Source organism: Sturnus vulgaris, chromosome 9 (assembly GCF_052056855.1).
Source record: "Sturnus vulgaris isolate bStuVul1 chromosome 9, bStuVul1.hap1, whole genome shotgun sequence".
Classification (NCBI taxonomy): Eukaryota; Metazoa; Chordata; class Aves; order Passeriformes; family Sturnidae; genus Sturnus; species Sturnus vulgaris.
The window spans coordinates 26,931,814-26,954,065 of NC_142251.1; the positions used below are offsets into that span (position 1 = coordinate 26,931,814).

Below are 22,252 nucleotides of genomic sequence, written 5' to 3' on the forward strand. Positions count from 1 at the left end.
TCCAAACTCAAGACTGTGACATCTCTGCTGCTGGCAGCACCCCTCTGCTCTGCCCAAAACCAGTGGAGGATGGGAAGAAATTAAAAAATTAAACCAAAATTCTTTAGCTCCATATCCCTGCAAGCCAACTCCATGAAGAGCCTGGATTCTCCTGGCTGCCAGCTCTGTGCAGGTTTCCTACCAGAGCCCTGGGCTGCCCCTCTTTGTGGGCACCCTGGGCATGCACAGCCTCCTCTGACCTCACCTGACCCTGCCAGCCCCAGGGAAGCACCTGGGCTCTCTTGCCAGGGAGCATTAAGCAGTAATTATGTGACACAACAGGGTGAGCAAGCACCAAGGACATCGCCCAAGAGCCTAGGGCTGGGAAATAGTCTCAGACTTCCCAAGGTGCTCAGCACACAAAGCCACACTCAAGTCTTCAGAAATCACTCATGTCTTTGCTTAACTAAAGAGGTAAGTCAAAAAGGTGGCTAGCAGCTCTTCTGTGGCAAAGAAAGACTCCACACTTCCCAGATACACACAGGTTTACAGCACAAGGAAACAAATCAAATTTCCTTCCAGCCCTCCAAGATAAAACTAGATGGGTACTGGAGTAAAAACACCACTGCATCAAGGACAGCTGGATACTGGAGTAAAAACACCACTGCATCAAGGACAAGTCACTTTCAGTCATTTATTCATTACAGCACTTGAAGTTACTGGGTGGCAGGTACTCAGTGAAGGTCCCCAGATAAACAGCAGGTAGAATGGTTGGTACAATAGATTTTATATAAAAAGAGTTAAATAGATAAAACAACATGGTAACCTCTCACTCTTGCTCTAAAGAGAGCAGACTGGCCCTGAGTCCAGGTTAACATCATCCTTTCCAGCCAGTCATGGTTAAAATCCTCAGGTGCCCATACCCAGGGGACAGCAAGGCGTCTGTTGTCACAGTTGAGGCAGGCTGTGCTTCTCAGGCCAGCTCTCCAGGAGCTTGGTTCCAGCTGCTGTGCAGACCCTGCCTGCCTCTCAGACTCAGTCTTGTAGAGCAGGTCTGCACAGCCAGCCCCAGCCTTGGTGAAGAGCTGTCAGGGCAGCTCTGCTGAAGTTGAGCCTTCAAGTACATCAGGATCAGCCACAGGTGATGTGTTTGAGCCATCTACAAACACCAGCAGAGCCAAGATACAGGGCAGCACCACAGGCTGCTGCCAGATTGAAACCACAGGTTTTGAGGCTGCTCCTGAACCACACACAGTCCAGCCTTGCTTTTCCAAGATCCTGCTTTGCAACTGTGTTGAGACAGACTTTGCCTACTCGAGGTCTCCAGTTTTATCCCAAAAGAAAAACCCCATAGTAAAAGTTTTAAGTATTTCTCTTCAGTTTTCACACTTCCATTTTCAGGAACTGTTCACCTTCTGTCGAGAAGGAAGATTGTGTCTGAAGCCGTGTGCCTGCAGAACAGCTGGCAACAGAGGCAGCACCAGAATGAAGAAATCCCACGTTACTGAGACAAGACTCTCACCCCACTGACACTGGCTTTACTTAGTCTAAGAGATCACGGTATTTCTCTAGAGTCTGCTCCTCCAGCTCCAACAGCTTCTGGTAAAATTTCTCAGCAATGTCTTCATCCACATCCATCTGGAAGACAAGGAAAAGTGCCCTGTGAGACCATCCCCTCTGTGGCAGCCAGGGCAGACACCGAGGGCAGCCCTGACGATAAGCAGGGTGCATTTCCAGAGCCTCCACCTTCACAAACAGCCAGCTGAAGGCATCTGCCCCCAGGGCAGAAGCCAGAACGCATTTTGGGGAAGCATCACGACAGACTTCACCTGTTCTGATCATCACTTTTGTTATCTTCCAGACTCCAGCCTAGGCCAGGAGTTACTCTAGGAAACACTGCAGATAACCCCACACCCCTTCCTCTACTTGGCATTCAAGGCATCTTCCTTTCACTCCAGGCACAGCCTTGGCACCAGCCCCTCCGTGCAAAGGGGATCACAGACCCCCAGCCAAGCTCCCTCTCCCTTTTACCTTCCGAGGCTCCACATAGCATTTCCCCAGCCCAGAGGTACAGCTGTGGTATTTGACATGGGAATCCAGGTACTCTGGCTTCTGTTTGAACAGCCACACCTGGGAAGAAGAGCACAAAGATGTACAAGCCCAGCACACCCTGTCCCAACCCCCCTGACTGCCAGCAGACACAGGAGGAGACACCACAGGTGCTCCCACCTGTGAAGCAGGGGAAGATGCGATCTGGGAAGCTCTGAGCAGTTCAGCATGGCAAAACTTGCTCCCACTGTATTTGAGACACGTTGTGCCCCCCACCACCCACGTCCATCCCCTGTGCTGCCCATCATTGCCCCTGGCCAGGATGTTTACCCAAAATCCTTTATTTTATGGGTACTGGGTAAAGATCACAGAGCACCATGGGGCAGATCAGCCCTGGGGACAGCTGGTCCCCCACACTCACTGCTCTGTGCAATTTGGGGGTCACACAGCACCCACTCACCCACCAGCCTTGCTGAGAGGCTCTTTGCTCAAGCCACAAGACCCCAGAAGAGCTACCCAGTAGGAAGGAATATTAAAATCAAGTTGTGAACTACTTACATGAGCTTCTGCTCCATTATGGGGTGTCAGAGTGTAAGTTTTGGCAACAAATCGGATCTGAGGGGGAAAGAAGGACATGGCAGAATCTGCTGTGGCCCAAGGTTTGTTGGCAAGCCCTGAGCAGCCCAAACACTCCAGATAATCTACAAGAAATGCTTCTCAAACTCCTAACGCTGCACACTGACTAGAGCATCCTTTTATCACCACAAACTGCTTTCTGGAACCCCCAGCAAGGCACCAAGAGTCACTCCACACTCCCACCCCAAAGCAGGGGCCACACACACCTCAACAGGTGCCTCTTCTGGGAGGGTCTCAAGGGCAGGGATGGCAGGAGGATCTGCCAGCTCTGAGGACAGCTGAGAAGGCGTTGCCAGGAGAAATGTGATCCATCAGGATCAGCTGCTGCAACTGGGGCAGCTTAAGATGAAAAGCCGCTCTTGCAGCAAGAGCATCAAGGCTCATTGCAGGCAGCCCTCAGGGACAGAATTGCAATGAAAGCTGAGGGCCAGAGGAAGAAAGGCAAGGAAACTTTTGGGGAAGCAGGGGGAGAGGCAATAGAGAGCAGGAGGCTTTGCTTTCCATAGGGTTGTAATTTAAAAAGCAACACTGCCTTCTAGAGGAATGGAAAGAACAACACTGAAAAACAGGTTGTTCTAGAAATGAACAGCATCTCAAAGCACAGGGGCCAGGCTGGGGCCACATCTTGAGCTCTGCTGGCAGCAAGCTCATGGTGTTTCACAAGCCCAGGCAGAACTGGCAAACCTTCCAAGGGGAGCCTTGACAAACACTGCTGTGGCTGAAGGGCTGAACCCTGCCCCTCTGCACAGAGTCCAGCACCAAACCTCCAAACTCAGCTTGGAAACTGGGGCCCCAGGAGGAGAAAGGGAAGGTTTGCAGAGGGTGCAGCCTGCCCAGCCCAACAGAAGGACAAAATCTATCCCAACACAGGCAGCAAGGAGCCAGAAGTGAGCTATACATCACTCACAGTGAAGTGTGTCACAGCCCAAAACCAGCCAGGACATTCATCCACTCACCAACCACATGATGGGCATGAGCAGCTTCCACAGGAAAACGGGGAGAATTCCATAGGTCATGTTGGACATAACGAGCCCAGGACAAACAACACTGGAATACAGACCCTGCAGAAAGAAATCATGTCAGGGTGCAATTGCACCACACTGAAAAGAATAGGTCACACTCCTTCCCTCCCAGTACTTCTCAGCAGGAGAGGGTGTGGACAGACAGTAATGCTCCACTAAGTACCAGAGCAGACTGCAATTAGATGGAGTGCTTTTTAAGAGGTCCAAATTGGAAATGTTCGTGTTAAATCTATGCCCATTCCAAACCCCCAGGGTAGAAAGTGCAGCCTCCTGGTGCAATCTCCATGCAGCTCAGCAGCCACAGCAGATATCCCACAAATTACAGCCCACTCTGACCAAAGGCTACCTCTTCTTTAAGATATAAGAGCTCAGCCTGTTGAGACTAAACCATTTTATCTGGGAGTGATTGAGAATGGCACAGCCACTACTGCTGGACCAGAGCTGCAGCTGCCAACAAAATCCATCAGTGCCCCGGGACGGGGAAGGCAGGTCGCTTGTACAGCCCACTGTGACAAACCTGAGCCTGCAGCTTGCAGGCAGCCCTGTGCTGGCAGGCAGGGACACCTGAAAAAAGCAGAGGCTCTTTGCTCTTTAACATCAGTTCTGATCTAGAGAGAAGAGCTCACAAGGTAAGAAGCACTCCTGAAATCCCCCGCTTTGGGAAGTTTTTCTGGCCAGAACTCCAGAACCTGTCAGTCTCTCTGGCAGATTCTCCACCTCCTACACCACCAGCTCAAGCTCAGCCATGTTTAGCTCTTACCTGTGCATTTAGGAACGCACCAGATTGCTATGAGTGAACGAATGCAACCAGGTAACAACAATGCCATGATAATTACAAACAGTAATTCAAGAGTAATCAGTAGGTTTCTGCAGCAGCACAAACCCCATCATCACCTGGCCATTAAATTTCCTGTTCAGAACCACACTTGTCAGGTCAGTAGCATATTTGGAGGAACTGTATGATTCCTGCCCCTTGGCATGCTGGTAGTCAGAGAGGCTGAAGGCAGACTCCCTGGCATTGCTGGAGGAGGTCCAGATGAGTCGGGAGGGCTTCTCCTTCCCACACAGCAGAGACTGAAGCTGACGGACCTGGAAAAAAAAAAAAGAGAGTCGTTAACTTATTTAACACAGCAGTGTCTCATTCTTAGGGTATAACTTTACAGCACCTGAGGCTGTGAGCTTCTCTCAGCTTTCTCAGCCAGCTTCTCCTAGACCAGCCAAAAGCAGACACTTGTACAAGCAGCTGTCATTCTGCTGGACAGCTCAGCTGAGCACTTCAGAATTTAATACAGACAAGCCTTAGTATTTACCCTGAATGGAGAACTATGTGTGATTGACTTCTGTGTGCAGGTCAGAGGTAACCTCAAAATTACATTAATTCTTGCAACAAAAGTCACCATTGAAACAAATGTCAAGGCCTTTTCCCTGTCATTCTTTTGATTATCTGCTGCTGCAGCCTCCATCAGCACCTGAATCTGTGAGACCTGTCCAGCCCAGACCATCCCTACCCACACCAAACATCAGACTGAGGGTCCAGTCTTCACATGAGGCCTCACCAGCATGAAGTGTCCAAAGAGGTTGGTGGCAAACACCTCCTGAAGCCCATCTCCATTCAGCCTGTCAGTCTGGGTCATGATGCCTTCTGCAGTGGTCAGCATGTGGAGCACCTTCCTGGAAGCCAGGAACAGGAGTTAGTGAGGAATCCACACTGCCAGTGGATCCACCACTCCCCACTTCAGCAGAACCCCCCACCTTCACCTCCAAGGGCAATATCAAACCATGGAAAAAATAGATGGGAAAGGTCTGCAGAGTATCCCAGGTCCTTCATTTGCAAGTATCTCAATACTGACCAGGCCAGAGAAGACTTGTCCCTTCCCTCACCTTCCCACAGTAAAAAGATCTCCTTCCCTCATTTCAAGCTCAGATAATTTAATCCAGCTCCAGCATGGAGCCGAGCCCTTGGGCCATACAGAATGCAGGCAAGGAAACCAGTCTGGCACCAGTGCTCAGCATCCCAACACCTCCGTTAGACTCGACACAAGCCACTGTGCCCCTCAGCTCAGCTTCCCCATGGGTAACCATGCTCCTACCAACAGCATGAGCTTCATAAAATACTGTGACCCACGGCTATGAACAGCTACAAAACCCTACAGTGGCATCACAACAACAGCAAACAGACCCAGACTTCAACACAGCCACATTTCTCATGTGGTGGCTGTGGGCTTTGGGTGACTTCCTGCCCTCCCCACACACCCAGCAGGGCTCACACCTGGGATCAGGAGCGGCTCTGGGCACCTGGGACCACCCCACACCCGGCATCAGGAGTGGCACTGGACACCTTGGACTACCCCAGCAGGGCACTCAGCCGCCCAACCCACCCTACAGAGAGGAGTGCATCCCACAGAGAGTGCTCTATCTCACACCAGGGAATAGGAGATGGAGCCAGGGGCACATCCTGACGATGCCAGCCCCCCGTGTGTCCCACAAGCGGGGCCCGGGGCATCTCCTACCCGGTGAGGAGCCCGTGCCACAGAGCCTTGAAGTTCACGTGCGGGTTGGGCATGATGCCGGCGTTCAGGTACACAAAGTCCAGGCGCTGAAACCTGCGGGAGGAGGGCACAGGAGCCGGGGTTGGAGCGGGTCAGGGGTGCCCGGGGTGTGACGGGGGGCAGATCCCGTACCTGCAGCGGAGCTCCCGGGCGGCCCGCAGGATGGAGGCCAGGTTGCCCAGGTCCACCTCCACGGTGGACACCTGCGCGGCGGGATGGGTGGCCAGGATGAGGTCGCGCGTGGCTTCGCTCTTCTGCTCGTTGCGGCAGGCGATGCACAGGTGGATGCGGCCATCCTCCTCCAGCAGCCGCTGGCACAGCGCCAACCCCACGCCGCTGCAACGGGACGGGGTCAGACAGAGAGCCCTACCCAGGCCAGGCCACGCCAGCCCACCCCTCCCAGCCCTCCGGTGGAGCCCAGCGGTGTCCGGCGGTGCCCCACAGTGTCTGGCACTACCCGGCAGTGTGTGCCCGACAGTGTGTCGCAGCGCTCGGCAATGTCACTCACCCACTCGCACCGGTCACCAGCACCACGCGCTCCATGTCTGCCCGTGCCCGCCGCCCTCACCGCCGCTATAAGAGCTGCGCGCGCCCGGCCCCGCCCCGACCGGCCCTCGCAGCCAATCAGAGCGCGGCAGGGGGGCGGGGCCAGCGCAGGCGGTGGCGTGATGGTGAGCCGAGGGCGGGGGGCGGGGCCACAGTGACGCGCCCCATTGACCACGCCCAGGGACACGCCCCGGTGACGATGCCACGCCCATAACCCGCGGCTGTGCTCACGTGACGTTGGCCACGCCCGTTCTGCAGAGGCCACGCCCCCTGCGCGGAGAGGGTTGGATGTCCTCGCTGTCCCTTTCCTTTTCCTTTCCTTTCCCATTCCTTTCACATTCCCACTCATACTGCCTTCCCTATTCCCATTCCCCGTTCTCCTCTCTGCCACCCTCTGTGGGGCACAGCCCCCTATCGCCGCCCTCCCCTCTCTGTGGGGCACAGCCCCCATCCCTGCCTTCCCCTCTGTGGGGCACAGCCCCCATCCCTGCCCTGCCCTCTGTGGGGCACAGCCCCCATCCCTGCCCTCCCTTGTCCCAGCCCCTCGGTGCTGCCCCGGCCCTGCTGCTGGACGTGTCCTGATGGATGCTGAGACCCAGATGATCCTTGCTCCCCCCTCAGGATGCACAGCTCGTGTGGCTCAGCCAGCTGGTCTCTTATCTCCCTTGCTCCAGCTCTCAGGCTGTTGTCCCGTGCTCCCACACCACATCCCAGCACACAGTGCAGCTGCAGAGCCCCCAGCCCCGGGGGGAGGCGAGCTGAGCTGCTGCAGAGGCGAGACAAGGGAAGGAGGCAGGCAGGCTCACGGACCGAGTGTCTCTTCAGCGGGTTTGCCCCTACACACAGGTGCATCTACTGAATATACACATGCCTTAGCCATGGGGTACTGGGAACCGTGCTGAACTACTGTGTACAAAGTATGGAGGGGTCCCTGGAACCCCCCGAGTCCACAGTTCCTCCTGTCCACCCTCAGGAGGGTCTGAGTTTGGGGCGTGGTGGGTACAACCTGCCGGGGCACACGGCTTTGGCACCTGCCCAGCTCGCCCAGGGTGCTGCCAGCTCCGGGAGGACGGATGGGTGCCAGATGCTGTGGGATGCTAGGGGTGGCAGAACCCAGCCCAGGTGCTTCAGCTGAGCTGTGATCCCAGGCTGAGGGCCAGGGAGAGCTGCAGTGCCCTGCTCCATGGCCGTGGGGTCGGTGCAGGCATGGGCATCAGGCAGCTGCCAGTGAAACTCTGCTACGTGCATTCCTCTCCTGGCAGATAAAGATCCAGGTGTAGCCCTGGGGGAGGAGGAGCTGGAGTTTCCCCATGGAAGTAAAAGGTGCTACCATCCTGCTGCATCACCCGTGGGGCATCCAAAATGCATTTCCTGGGTACTTGAGCTGCCCTGGAGTGGCTGTGGTCGGTGAGGGAATGTCCCCTTAGCACAGGATGCCCGCTCCTCCCTGGCTGCACACTCCAGCAGCTGGGTGAGGTGCCAGGAGAGCCCTCAGGCTTCTCCCTGAGCAGCTGGGAGGGCGCTTCCTGCCTCTCCATGTGGCATTGTGACATTGTCCAAAGCCCCAAATGTCCGTGGAGTCTTTGTTTCACCCATGCACAGCCCGCTAAGAGCGGGTGGAGCTCCCAGCTCCTCCTGAGGCAGGTTCTGGCTGCTGGGCACACATCCCTTCCCCAGAGCACCTGCCCTGCCTGTGGGCAGAGTTTCCTCACCCAGGTCCAGCTGAAGCTCATCCCCTCCAGCCGGGGAAGAGAAGCTGCTCTGTCCCAGTCCTTGGCACCAGAACACGCTGCTTCAATAAATAACCCTCCCCCCAGCCCGTGCTGCTCCCAGGCTCGGGTCTGCAGGGAAGCAGGAGGTCTGAGCCGTCCACGCCGTGGGGTTTGTGTCCTTGGGGTCTCCTCTGAGGCCTCACTGCACTGTGAGAACACGAGCAGCTGCTCAGGATGTTTGGCTAAGTCCGAGTGAAGTGGCTTCTGTTTGCACATGGGGCTCCTCCGGGGACAGGGAAGGATGGGGACCAGGACAGGCGGGAGCCAAGGGTCATTCTTCTCTGGCTGAGTCCTGGAGAAGGCGGTGGATGTCCTGGAAGGAGGGACGGTCTTTGGTGTCCCGTCTCCAGCAGCTGAGCATTAGCTTATAGACTGAGTCAGGGCATAGCACGGGCTGGGGAAGGTAGGTCTGCAAAACAAAGGGCAAAAATGGCAAAGAGAGAATCACTGCCACAGAAAGCGTGCAAACTGCTCCTGGAGAGCCTCATGTCTCAAGGTGCCCCATATCCCCATATCCCCAGGGGCAAGGTGATCCCCATATGGCACCTGCCTCTGTCCCCCGACCCTAAATGCTGCAGTGGGGTCAGGGAGCAAGCAGTGCCTCGGGCTGTGTAAAGTGCAGGGTTTGCCATGGTGGGCCCTTCGCTAGGATTCCTTCCCAGAGGAGTTCCTGTCCCACAGCTGCCTCACAGCCAAGCTCCCTATCTGGTCATCCTAAAGTCTCTCTCCAGGTCCCAGGTGCACCACTGGCCTTCTTGTCCCATCTTGTCCCATCCTATCTTGTCCCATCCCATCCCACCCCATCCCATCCATCTCATCCTGTCCCACCCCATCCCATCCCATCAATCTCATCCTGTCCCACCCCATCCCATCCAATGGATCCCATCCCATTCCATCGATCCCATCCCATCCTGTCCCATTCCATCGGTCCCATCCTATCCAACCCCATCCCGTCCCATCCCATCGGTCCCATCCCAACCCCATCCTGTGGATCCCATGGATCCCATGGATCCCGTCCCGTCCCCACCTGCCGGCCCTGGTCGCGGAAGAACTCCCCGGTGTTTTCGATGACCTGCTCATCAGACATGTGTGAGTAGGGCTGCTCCCGGCACAGGGTGAAGGTCTCCCACAGCGTCACCCCAAACGCCCACACGTCGCTGGCCGTGGTGAACTTGCCCTGGCCAGAGGGAGCAGAGCAGGGTCAGGCCTGGGCTTTACCCCATCCTGCTCCAGAAGCTGCAGGTGCTCGGGGATCAAAACCTCCTTCTGGACTTCAGCATCCAGATCTGGCCCTGCAGATCTGCTTTCTGCCTGGGGCCAGAGCCTGGGGAGCTGCAGGTCTGGCTGGCAGTGACTGCTCTGAGAGCTGGGGCTTGCCACACACCCAGCTCCCTACAAAGGTAAAGACCAGCACTGCTCCCTCTTCCAGCTCTGACCGTGGCCAGGATAAAATGCCAAGCATCCTGCTTAAAGGATGTCCTGCACTGGGACATCAAAAATCACCACAGCCTGCCTCAAAGAGCTGCTTTCCCCACACTTCACCCCAAATCTGGGCTGCAGTGAGCAGAAACCTCTCCATCCCCCCCGCACGCCCCAGCCCAAGGAAGCAGCACAGTGAGCACCCCCAGAGCTGTATCAGTGCCTGCCAGAGGAGCCCAGCCCCGTGTACCAGCAGGATGCTCTCCCAGGACATCCAGCGGATGGGGAGCACCGCCCGGCCCTGGATGCGGTAGTAGTCGCCGCTGTAGAGGTTCCTGCTCATCCCAAAGTCGGCGATCTTGATGGTGTAGTGCTTCCCCACCAGGCAGTTGCGCGTGGCCAGGTCCCGGTGCACGAAGTTGAGGGATGAGAGGTACTTCATGCCCGAGGCGATCTGGGTGGCCATGAACCGCAGGTCACTGTGGGCACACGGGCCATGAGCAGAGGGAAGGGAGGGAGGACGGCAGCCAGGAGGATCCAGACAAGGTGTCCCAGGCACCTGATCTCCCAGGCAGCCCTACTGTCTTGGCTTGCAATGCAGGATGTGCCCAGCAGTGTGTGTTCTATCCCATCTGTTAATCCAGCTGGGGCAGTGTTCTTTATCTTTCCCACAGCCCATCCTCCCTCCAGGAGATATCTCCTGTTAATGGTCATGGAGTCCCAGGGCATGGCTGATAAAATTCCATCATCCCATTGGGAGATGCTCCACCCAGGGGGAGGAGCCAAGCCTTTCCTACCCAGATAAAATCTGAGATTTGGAACATCAGAGCAGCTTTTTCCCACTGGATTCCAGAGGAAAACCAGACCCTTCCACATCATCACTGGAGCTTTGGAGGAAAACTGCACCTTCTCCAGGAGCACTGCTCCACCAGAACCACATCTGTCACTGCAGGAGGATGCAGCCACCATTGAATGGGACTGCACCAACCCCTGACTGACTGACGGGGGTCAGCTTGGATTCTGACTCTGGCAGTGGTTTGGATTTGGGGTGTTTTTTGTATTACTAAATTTTTATTTTAATTTTTTTCCCTAGTAAAGAATTATTCCCATATCTTTGCCTGAAGGCTCCTTAATTTCAAAATTATAATTTGGAGGGAGGGGGTTTCCATTTTCCATTTAAGAGAGTCTCCTGCCTTTCTTAGCAGACACCAGCCTTTCAAACCAGGACACCTACGTGACAGAGGGTGTGTGGCCAGCAGAGGAGCCGCCTGCCTGCTGGCGGGACAGGAACTGGTTGAGGTCCCCATTCTCCATGTACTCGGTGATCATGCACAGCGGGTCGTCTGTGATGCACACCGCCAGCAGCCGGATGATGTTGGGGTCCTTCAGCCGTGACATGATCTTGATTTCCTTCAGAAAATCATTCCTTTCCGGAACAGAAACCACACGGGTCGGACAGACAGACCCAGAGGGGCACGGAGGTGAGCACACACTGGCCAGGAGTGCCACCCACCCGCTCTAGCCTGCTTAGGGAGCTGTGGAGAAGACGGGCTGCAGGGTGGGCTCAGCAGGGACATGGGCTCTGGGGAGCTGGTTAGGACCAAGGATCCTGCCATGGGACAGCCCAGCATTCCCAGAGAGCTCAGGTGTGTGGTCCTAGCAGTGGCACTGAGCTGATGGATGGAGGCAGGGGATGCTGTCCAAGCACCCCAGCTCTCCTGGTGAGCTCTGCACGGGGCAGTGCTGGGCTGTGTGCCCCCCTCAGCCCCTACCTGGCATTCTTGTTGGCATCTGCCCGCAGCATCTTCACAGCCACCAGCACAGGGTGGTCAGAGCTGCCATCCAAGCCCTCCAGGGCCAAGTCCTTCCCCGTGAACTTCTCCATGCCCTCCACTTCACAGAGGTGAACCTGGGGGAGCAAGGGGCAGCCATTCCCTCTGCCCACGAGCTGGGAAGAGCTTTCCTGAGCCCTGTTGGGAGCAGGCCCCATTCCCACTCACCTCCCCAAACTGGCCTTCCCCCAGCTTCTCCTTGAAGGTCAGCAGCTTCCTGGGGAACTCCTCGACGGCCACATCCTTTCCGGAGAGCAGGTCCATGGTGAGGGCTGGCACTGAGTAGGTGTTGCCGCCTGTCACGCCCTGCAGGTTGACGATGTCTGCCTCGGCGTAGTGAGGGACGCCCTCGGGGACGCTGGCCTGGGACTTGGCAGGGCCACTGCAGCCTGGGGGGACACACAGGGGCCAGCTCTGCCTGGGTGTGCTGCCCTGCACCCTCTGCTCCCTGCTGGCTGCTCGCACTCTGTGCCTTCTACGCCAGAGCCCTGCACTCCTTCCCCACCAAACACACCCGCCAAGCCATGAGCTCCAGGCGAGCAGAGATCAGTGCCTGGACTCCAGATGGGTGAGGAAGAGGTTCCACAGCATCCCAGGGGTGACAGTGGGACACAGTGTAGTCTGGCAGAGGACATCAGTGTTGTGGGAGACCTTCTCACACAGCCTTTGTGTGACCCTCGTGTGGGATGCACGGGAGCTTGTGAGACCTCTCCCCTCTGTGCCAAAATGTTCAGAGAGTGGCCAAAGCTGGGGCTGGGCAGAGGGGGCTGCAGCAGGCTCAGTGTCCTGGCTCTCACCTGTGTCCTCCTCCCCCGAGGTGAACTCGGGCAGCTTGCGGATCAGGCGGGAGGGCTCCTGGTAGTCGGGTCCCAGGGGGAAGATGCGGTCGTAGGTGGAGCTGGACTCCTGCTCGCTGGGGGAGGAGGAGCGGTTGTGGTTGAACATGCTGGACTCGCTGGGCAGGGAGAGGCTGACGGTCATTTCATCGTCCAGCATCCTCCGTGATGCCTGTGACAGCGGGGCAAGGGAGGAGAGAGCTGGGGTTCCCCACAGCGTGGGCAGGATGGCGTGCCTCCTGTTCCGTGGCACCAGGGGGGTGCCCAAACCTCCTCTCTAGTGCCTGGACCCTGGGTTGCAACACCTGCCTGGGCTTGTCCTCATGTTCCCCCTTGCCTCTATGGAGAACGGTTTGGCTTCATCAGCTGTGTGAGTGACCTTGCTTAGTGTGGTGAGAACCCTCCTCACCCAGGCTCCTGTTCCCCAGAGCAGCTTCAGGACAGAGGGACAGACAAACAGGCAAGCCCCAAAGTCACCACCCTGCTCAGCTATGTGCCCTTGCTTAGGAGATGGCTGCAAAGCACAGCCTTTCTGAGGAGGGGAAGGGAGCAGCAGCCTTGCATGGAGTCTGTTTCCTCCCAGAAGAACATGCCCAGAGTGAGCCCACCGCCACAGGGCACCTCACCAGCCACGCCACGCTTGCCCACCTTCTCCAGCATCTTCTGCCAGAACTGCCGCCACAGTATGATGACAATGATGGCCACCAGGATGAAGATGATGGCCACCAGGCACCCGATCAGGATGCGCGTGTTGCTGTCGTCTACCTTGAGCGTGGGGTCTAGCCAGAGAAGGAGTTAGAGTTAGGTCTAGCGTGGGGTCTAGTCAGAGAAGGTGTTAGGGTTAAGTCTAGTGTGGGGTATAGCTGGAGAAGGGGTCAGGGTTAGGGTTACATCTAGTCTGGGGTCTAGCCAGAGAAGGGGTTAGAGTTAGGGTTAGGGTTAGGTCTAGTGTGGGGTCTAGCCAGAGGAGGGGTTAGGGTTAGCATCAGGTCTAGTGTGGGGTCTAGCCGGACAAGGGGACAGTGAGGAGTCACAGTGGGTGTGGGGGGACCCCCTGCCCCTTTCCCCATGGGATGGGGCACAGCCCCCAGCCAGCACAGGGTGACACACTTACCATAAGTGGTGGGGACCACAGGTGCCTCTGCGGGGGGCACTGAGTTGTTGTACATGGCTGCATCTGGCCAGGGAGAAGAGAGCATCAGGGTGGGGATGTGGGTGTCCCACAGCCCCGCTATCTCCTTGAGCCTCCCACCCAGGAGAGCCCCGTCCCCACGGAGCGACGGGTACCTGACTGGAAGGTGATCTCACTGAACATCATCCAGGTGTCAGCGAAGTAGTACTGGCACTTGATGGCACTGGCCATGCGGTGCAGCAGGGGCACGGTGACAAAACGGGCGCTGGGGTTCACATCATCCAGCACCAGCACCGAGGAGACAGCGCCGGGCTCCCACTCGCTGGCGTCGGCACGGAAGTAGCACTGCACCTCCTTGAAGATCTTGACACCTTTGGCGAACATGTTGTTGCAGTGGACCTGTGGGGCAGGCTGTCAGCAGGGCCACCGAGGGGCACGGGGAGGTGGCACGGGGCAGGGGGGTGGGGACCTTCATGGCGGTGAAGTTCCTGATGCGGTCGAACTCGAAGGTGATCTCCACGTAGCCGCCGGCCGTGCTCTCGTTGCGCCAGCCCACGTAGTCGTAGCCCGGCCACACGTGGTACTCGTGGGTCTGAGTGAAGTCGTCCAGCCCTGACACCCCGTCTGTCAGCTGGCCCAGGCCCTCTGTCATGCTGCAAGGGAACAGGAGGAGTGTGACTCTGGCCAGCCACACCAACCTGCACCACCCAGCACCCCCTGGCAGCTCCTCATAGGACACTCGGGGGGGATTTTGTTCCTGGCGTTCCCCCTGGAAAAGGCTGTGGGGTGTTGAACATGTGGTGCAGCTAGAGCAAATCCAAGGGAAGGGCTGGGGCTGCCTCCCCCACCACACATCCCCTTCATGGTGTGCAGCCTCCCAGGCTGGCCATGTCCCCTGCCTCAAGGACACTGCTCTGCTGAGGACCAGCCTGACAAGGCAGGGAACAAACACCCCCCTGGCCTGCTGCCCAGCGTGGCTCCCAGCCCTCACCTGTAGCCAAAGGCCCCGTCATACACCGAGTCGTTGAGGTAGATGATGGTGCCCCCGGGAAGGACGAGCTGCTGCCCGACTGGCGCGTTGTAGGACACCAGCCCATCTGCAGGGAGGAAGGGTGAGCGCATGGACACCCCCAATCCCGGTGCTGCGGGACAGCCAGCCCCCACTGGGATGGCCAGCATGCTGGGATGGGCATTGGGGACAAGGGGACAGGCACAGGAGAGTGCCACCCACCCAGCCAGACACAGCCGTAGAGCTCCACGCGCAGGCACACGTTCATGGAGTGGTCGGTGACCGGGATGAAGCGGACAAAGCGGGCGATCAGGGGCGGCTCCAGATCCTTGAGCACGATGTCGTAGGTGTTGGTGTTTCCATCCAGCACCTGGAGAGGGAGCAGCACGGTGGGGATGGGCAGGAGGAGCCTCCTCACCCTCCACCCAGTGCAGCCCCCACCCGGAGCCTCCTCACCTGCTTCCCGTGCCGGTTCCTCCAGGAGATCCAGCGGGTGCCATCCCGGCTGTAGCTGATTTTATACATGGGGGCAAACTCATTGCCGTGGCCCTTGGCGTGGCGGCCCTGGGTGCCCACCAGCGTGATGAAGTGCAGGGCGTGCAGGTCGATCTGCAGGAACTCCTTCAGGTCATTTGGTGCCACGGGGGTCTTGGGGCACCAGGCTCCATCGCCACCTTCCAAGTCCAGCCTGCGAGCCCAGAGCAGAGGAGCTGTTTGTGGGTGGCCGAGGCCAGCCCCGTGTCCCCCTGCTCCCTCTGTGCCAGCCCGGACCTTGCTGTGGCTACTTCACACTCACCGTCCGTACTTGGCAGCCGTGGAGTCAGACCAGTGGCTGGAGGCCGAGATGTCCTCGTCAGGGATGTGCCCACCCGACATTCCCAAGGGGTACCGGCACACGGCTGCAATGACACGGGCACGGTGCTCAGCTGGAGGGAATCCATCCCTCCCTGACTCCCTGGCCGAGCTGGGGCACATCCACCGTGCTCCAGGGCAGCCCTCCCCATCCCCGTGGCTGACAGAGGGGACGAGGCAGGGAGGGGACAGTACTGCCAAAGCAGGACCTTCCCCAGCAAGCGCAGCCTCTGGCCAGCAGTGGATGCCAGCCCCAGCTCCAAGTGAAGGAGGGGAGGTGGCTCCAAGGGCTGATGGGCACACCAGGCCCTGTCCCCAGGGATCTCCTCAGCCTTGCTGGCAAGGATCTCAGCTGTGGTGCAGAGCCTGCGAGTTGGCACTGCTGTCCCCATGCTCCAGAGGCCACTTGCTCTGAAACCTCACTGGCAGCAACTGTGCCATGCTGCTCACTGTCCCTGCTTGGGGAACAAGTGACCAAGACAGGCTCTCGTCCTCCCTGCCCACCTCTCACCAGCAGCCCTGCTCCCAGCCTGGCTGTGAGTGGAAAAGTACCCGGGGTGGCAGGCGGGCTGCAGCCCCGGGCAGCAGCAATCCCTCAGCGCCGCATCCTCGCTGCTTCCCAGCAGTTATTTTTTCACGCCTGGCTGCCAGGAGCAGTGCTGAAAGGGCAGCTTGTTTGGCCATGTTTACTGTCTGGCTGCCGGCTCCAGCCCACCACACACCACCCCGAGCAAACACCCGCACCGGGGTGCCAAGGACCAGGCAGGATTCTGTGCCTGGGCCACCTCCAGCCTTCCCTGGCTCGCCTGGCACTGCACTGGCAAAGAACCCACGTCCCATAGTGCCACCATCCCTGGGACACTACTCATATTCCACACCAGGCAGAGGGATGAGCATGTGGGAGCATCTCCTCTTGTCTCCTACTCTCCCACAGCACAGCTCCCACTGAATTCCCATTTAATTCTTGCCAAACATGGAGCCAGCCCTGGTTTTTTGTCTTGGTAATGGCAATCCTGGCCAGGCAAATCCAATTCTGTCAGCAGGATTGCCTCTGCAAGCACCAGGCAACCTCCAGGGAAGACCCAGCTAACTCCTCCCATGGATGGAAGAAGCTTTTGAAGGGATTTGTTAAAGGGACTCCTTGGGGAAACCCTGGGAAAAGCTGGGCTGTCCATCCCTGCAGCACAGGATGGGGCTGAGCCCTGCAGGAACATCCATCTGAACACGCCTGTGCTGCTGGCCATGCAGTGTTGTGGTTTCTCAGCAGAGCCAGGCTCCCAGTTAAGCCACTTCCCCAAAGCTAGCCTGGTTTTGCTGCAAAACCACCAGAGAAGGCACAGCCCAGCAGAGAAAACAACAGCCTGGCACCTGGCAGCCTCCAGGCTGAGGGAGCCCCCGTGGCGAGGGCCCCACTGAGAGCACAGGCTGTAGTGCCAAATTTGCCATGTCCAGCTCCCTGCCAGCTGCCAGGAGCAGGACAGTGCCCATGGCAAGTAGAGGGGGCTCTGCAGGTCACTGCAGGTGCCCAGGTGAGGTTCAGGACAGCAGAGTGACCGGGCAGGTGCAGGTTTGGGGAGCCACCACATACTGCTCCCAGAGATGATGGAGACAATGCGAGTGCAAACTTGGCCATCTGGCAGGAGCAGACCCCAAGGAAATGAAATGCAATGATGGCACCTGCAGCCACCTGGTCCCTGTGTGACTTACCGGGGTTGACCTGGGCTCTGGTGGCATGTGGGACGTGCAGCAGCAGCAGTGGCAGCAGTGACAGTGGCAGCAGGGCTGGTCTGAGGGTGCCTGGCATGTCGGCAATCCTGTAGAGACAGAAGCAGGGCTCGTCAGGCTGAGGCAGCTGAGGAGGGGACAAACACCAGCCCAGCTGAGAGTGGAATCACTTCTGCATGAGACTTTGGCCTCGGAGGAGCAACAGAGCCCCAAAGCTCAGAGCTGTGGTGGTGGTCACGGGGATCCTGGACAGCACCCCTGGGAGCCATGGTGTGCCACATCCCCATGGAACGACCACAGGACCCGCAGGGAGCTCCCTGGGGCCAGCACTGGCCACCTCTACGGCAGGGCTCAAAGACTCCAGCCACCCTTGGCTGCCTTTGCAAGGCAGAGGTTGCACAACCCCGGGGTGTAAGGCAATAATAGCACGGTGCTCCAGAGAGGAGAGCAGCTATCACCTGAGATCTACAGGGGATTTACTGGGATAGCTTCCCCATGGCAGAGTGGATCCCATGGGTGACACAGACAGGTGTGACACAGGGTGTCAGCTTGCACCCTCTGCTCGAGGGGACCATAGGATGGGGCTGGAAGGGACCTGGGAACGGGGCTTGGGTCACAGCATGGGGACAAAAAGAGCTGGTGCTGCTGGGGCTTCTCAGAGGGGACAAGGGGACCTTCCCAGGACATGTCTGCCCTTGTGTCAGGGCTGTCACCACAGCCCTCAGCTGCCAGGAACCCCCAGAGCCCGAGCAGCTCCTGCTGTGCCCACACACCTCGGGGTGACCACCATGGCACCATGCCAGGGGAAGCACCAGGGACACCCTAAATGTCACCAGCCCTGCCCCAGGCTGCCTGAGCACCCTCATCTGCCAGGAGGACACCCCACACCAGCACCCCATGAAAGCACTTCTCTTTCTATTAAAAAAAGCTGTTTTAATTCAGTTTAAACACACATTAACCTTTGAGAGAACAACCCACTGAGATAGTGGCATCACTCAAACAAGGGTGATGCTAACTTAGTAAAGACAAATGGTGTGTTTTTAGTTTATGTGGGGTTTTTGAGAAAGCAACCCACTAACCTGGGGGTCAAAGGGACCACAGCTCCTGGCCAAATGGGCCTGGCTCCTGGGGTAAATCCCAGCCAAGCCCCCTGCACCAGGGATGCCTGTCCTGGCTGGCACATCCCTGAACCAGCCCAGCACCACCGGGGCTGCAGGTGAATGCCTGGTGGTGTCCCTGCATGGCCCCACCACCAAGAGGAAGGCTAAAGCAGCCAGAGCAACCTCCCAAATCCCACAGAGCCAGCTGGGAGATGCTGGATAAAGCCCTGGCTGCTGCCACAGCCAGAGTTTGGCATGGCAGGAGCCAGACCAGGGCTTGCTGTGGCCACAGCAGTGCCCAAGGGGAGAGGAAAGCCTTGTCAGGAGCTGCCACCTGCACTCTGCTGGAAGCTCTCTGCACCCCACAGCACCCTGCTGCATACCTGGGGGACTCTGCCCTCCCTTTTCTAATTTTTTTTTTCCTTTTTTATTATTTTTTTTAGCACATATGTGGTAGCTTTTCCCCCCTTATTCCCAGCTGGAAAACTGTAGCTACTTGCAATTAATTCAGCTGCAATTGGGAATTTCAGCTGCATTGCCGAGAGGCACTCAGGAGGCTCCTGTGTTTGATGATGGCCAGTTGCCCCCAACATTAAAATCTTAATTTCCTTTGGCATTCCAAAAAATATCCAAGGATATTTTCCCCCACTATTCTTTCAGGCTGAGTAAACTCTTTAAAGCATCAGGATACCAGATGCTGTAATCTCCTGCAGGGAATGCATTTACATTTAGCCTGGTATAGGGAAATTATCCCCACTGGGAAGTGCTCATTGCCCCTCAGGGGTGTGGGGCTAGGGGACAGCGTGGGGACAGTGGCTCAGGCCACAAGGCTAAGGGACACACTGTCAAAAACACAGGCAGTGCTGGCAGCCCAGATGGAAATCAGTTCTGTTCCACCAGCCCTGCAAAAAGGATGGCTCTGCAAAGTTTTGACTGAAAATGTTTGCTGAGAATTTTCAATCACTGGAAAGTTTTAGTGCAGAGAGTTTTTGGAGCTCCTCCCTGGCATCGCCCAGGCTTCGAGTTTCCCTTGGCTGCTGCTTTTTTGTTGTTTTCCCTTCTTATTTCCCTCCTTCCTTATCCTACTGAAATAACCAAGAGAACTAACTGGGGGGAAAACTAAATCCACATTTGTTAAGAGACAAACCTCACCTGAACCATGGTCCCTGTTGGTGCCAGCCCGTTCCAGGTGGGGTCCCCAACTAGGTGAGGTGCCCAGGTGGGCACTGCCACCTTTGCTGGCACTGGAGGAGCATCATCCTTGGGGCGGGGGCTGGATGACAGCAGCCTGCACCCCTGGTGCACAGCTGGACACGAGTCTGCCAACATTGTCAGGGCTCCTGCTGCAGAGCCCCTGTCCTCACACGGGGCTGGGGCTGCTGCTGTGGACTCAGGGACACTGGGATGGTCCCTGAGTGAGGACAGGCTGGCTGTGACCCCGGCCCAGGGGTGTTTGGATGAGGGGGTTCAGGACCCCTGTCCCAAAAATCGCATTTTTGGAAGGGAGGAGGACTACAGCCCCCAGCGTGCCGTGCCGCTGGCGGGAGCACAGTGCAGCATGCCGGGACCCGTAGTCCTCCTCCCTTCCAAAAATGCCATTTTAGACTTTTTCTGGGCTGGATGCAACCCCATTTTCTGCAGCAGCAAGCGCCTCCCCAGCCCTGGGCTGGCTGGCTGAGCTGGGGTGTGAGGAGCAGCCAGCAGGTCCCCATGGCTCCCCATGCCCTGGTGACACCTCTAGAGCACAGCTGGGGCTGGGGACAGCATCCCGTGGGTGCTGCCTCCAGCAAGGGCTCCCCAAGCTTCCAGCCCTGCTCTGGGCTCTGCAGCATCGCCCCGGGGCCACCCAGGGCCTGGTGCTGCCCTCCCCAGCGTGACCCGGTGTCCGGCTGGGGGACCCTGGGGACAGCAGGGCCTCTCTGGCTGAGCAGCTCTGCCAACACACACATGGGCGGGAGCTGAGGAGGGACACCAGGAAACGCTGGCCTGGCACAAGGCACGGGGGCTAACGCTGGCACTGGGGGTCAGCTGGGGAAGAGGGGTCAGTTGTCACCTCCCTGAGCGAGGACAGCACCCAGCTGCGCCCCAGAGCCTTCCCAGGCAGACCCACACCCCAGCCCCGCTGCCTGACCCGAATCCCCCCAAAATCCCAATCCCAGCAGGGCCAGACACGTTCCCAGGACTCACCAGAGCGGGGTGGTGGCCGGGGCCGGGTGGGCTCCTCGCCCCTCGCCCGGGCAGGGGGAGCCAGGTGAGGAGAGAACTTCCCCGGGCTGATGCAAGATGTCTCTGGGAGCCCGCTCGCATTCTGTGGATTCCTGGGAGCCGGCCAGAAATCCCACAATCCTACATCTACATCTTGCACATTTGGTTTCAATTAGGGAGCGGAGAGAGGGGGAGCCAGTCAGCGAGCTGGGCTGGCTTTTCAGCAGAGTTATTTTCCTTGGCCCGAGGGAACGTGCGCAGAGCTATAATTTACAGCAAAACCCATTCATAGCGCAAGGGAAAAAAATAAAAAAGTCCCCGTGGCCAGCAGGGGAACTTAAAGCAATAGGCAACGTTTCACTTTCCAGTGCTTGCCCCGTGGCTGTGGCATGGCACGCGTGTCCAGGACCCTCGTCCTGCACTGCGGGGCCGGGTAGGACACCCCCAAAACGCTGGGAATGGGGACACTCCACCAGAGCCCAGAGTGTCCCACATGGGCTGCCCCTGTCCGGGCCCCTGGGGCAGCAATCTGGGGCTCCTGCACGGGCACACGTGGCCAGCACAGCACAGCACAGCACAGCCTGGCTCGGGGCACGGGCTCAGTGCCCCAGCCCCACCAGAACTGCTGGCTTGACACCGTTTCCAGGCACTAGCCTGGCACAGTGGCCACCGGCTACGCAGTGAGAAAATAACAATAATACTAATAATGGGCTCACATTAACTCTCGTGCAGCAGCAGAAACCACAACTGAAGAACTTTTTCAAAAATCATTTTATAAACTGTTTTGGCTGTGTTGAATTCCACGCTCACATTATGGGAAGGAAGCAGCAGCCCTGGCAGCAGGCCAGCAACTCCCTAAAAGGCTTTCCTGTCCCACCAGACACCCCAAAGCCCTAGAGCTGTTACCTTGCTCCTAAACCAATCTCTTTGCCAGCCTGAATTTTCCAGGCAAACCAACCAAACCACAGGCAGGGGAAGCCACCCACTGCCCCCAGCAGATACTGGTGACCCTGTCACTGCCACAAGAGAGGGGCTGCAGCAGCAGCACTGCCCAGGGTGACAGAGGCAGGGCACAGCTCCCTCGGGGCTGGCAGGGAGCAGAGCCCCATGTGCTGCCCCAGATCAGCTGGCAGGGAGAAGCACAGGCTGCCCTACGTGCACACCAGCACAAACCCCAGCCAGCTCTGCTCCGCTCCCCTCCTGCTACCTGGAATTGGTGCTCAGATAACTTGGCAGCAGCCAGCACTGGGGGCTCTGTCCCAGGAGCTAATGCAAAGGTGGTGGTCTGCAAAGCCAGAAAGCCAAAGGCTCGGCCACACACAGCCCAGGCAGCCTGTGGCGAGCCAGCAGCAGGCACAGTGCCAGCCAGGACCCCCCACCCTGCCCTGGTGGCTCAGGCACAGTGCCCAGGGAACCCAGTAGCCACCTTTACACCAGGGCCATGTGGTGACTTCCCCCACAGGGAGTGGTTTGGGTCCCATTCCCAGGCCTGCAAGGGAAAACCCTGCCCAGGCAGGCACGGGGCAGCAGGAGGCTGTGACCACACCAGGGTCAGGAGAGGAGCTGGCCAAGCTCTACATCCTCCCAAA

The 22,252-nt window shown here is 57.9% G+C and overlaps 2 protein-coding genes across 3 annotated transcripts; both read right to left on the reverse strand.

The window, feature by feature from the left end:
* Nucleotides 1-659: 659 nt before the first annotated feature.
* Nucleotides 660-7,117, reverse strand: HSD17B7 (hydroxysteroid 17-beta dehydrogenase 7). Of its 2 annotated transcripts, XM_014874821.2 has the most exons (9): nucleotides 6,744-7,117; nucleotides 6,368-6,571; nucleotides 6,197-6,289; nucleotides 5,243-5,357; nucleotides 4,581-4,775; nucleotides 3,621-3,725; nucleotides 2,587-2,643; nucleotides 2,011-2,109; nucleotides 660-1,617 (listed from the first exon to the last, which is right to left on the reverse strand). In XM_014874821.2, the coding sequence occupies exons 1-9, from the start codon at nucleotides 6,776-6,778 to the stop codon at nucleotides 1,522-1,524; spliced, it is 999 nt and encodes a 332-aa protein (XP_014730307.1). In that variant the 5' UTR covers nucleotides 6,779-7,117; the 3' UTR covers nucleotides 660-1,521. The 2 variants fall into 2 exon arrangements, with proteins under 2 accessions (XP_014730307.1, XP_088026341.1); XM_088170215.1 differs by lacking the exon at nucleotides 6,197-6,289 and having other exon boundaries at nucleotides 6,744-6,838.
* A 466-nt stretch (nucleotides 7,118-7,583) lies between these two features.
* Nucleotides 7,584-21,423, reverse strand: DDR2 (discoidin domain receptor tyrosine kinase 2). Its single transcript, XM_014874835.2, has 17 exons — nucleotides 20,646-21,423; nucleotides 17,341-17,447; nucleotides 15,578-15,680; nucleotides 15,238-15,469; nucleotides 15,004-15,151; nucleotides 14,764-14,869; nucleotides 14,242-14,425; nucleotides 13,928-14,171; nucleotides 13,755-13,817; nucleotides 13,289-13,419; nucleotides 12,602-12,812; nucleotides 11,973-12,193; nucleotides 11,745-11,881; nucleotides 11,207-11,398; nucleotides 10,223-10,451; nucleotides 9,581-9,730; nucleotides 7,584-8,962 (listed from the first exon to the last, which is right to left on the reverse strand). Exons 2-17 carry the CDS (start codon nucleotides 17,435-17,437, stop codon nucleotides 8,825-8,827), a joined length of 2,586 nt encoding a protein of 861 aa, XP_014730321.2. The 5' UTR covers nucleotides 17,438-17,447; nucleotides 20,646-21,423; the 3' UTR covers nucleotides 7,584-8,824.
* Nucleotides 21,424-22,252: the final 829 nt, after the last annotated feature.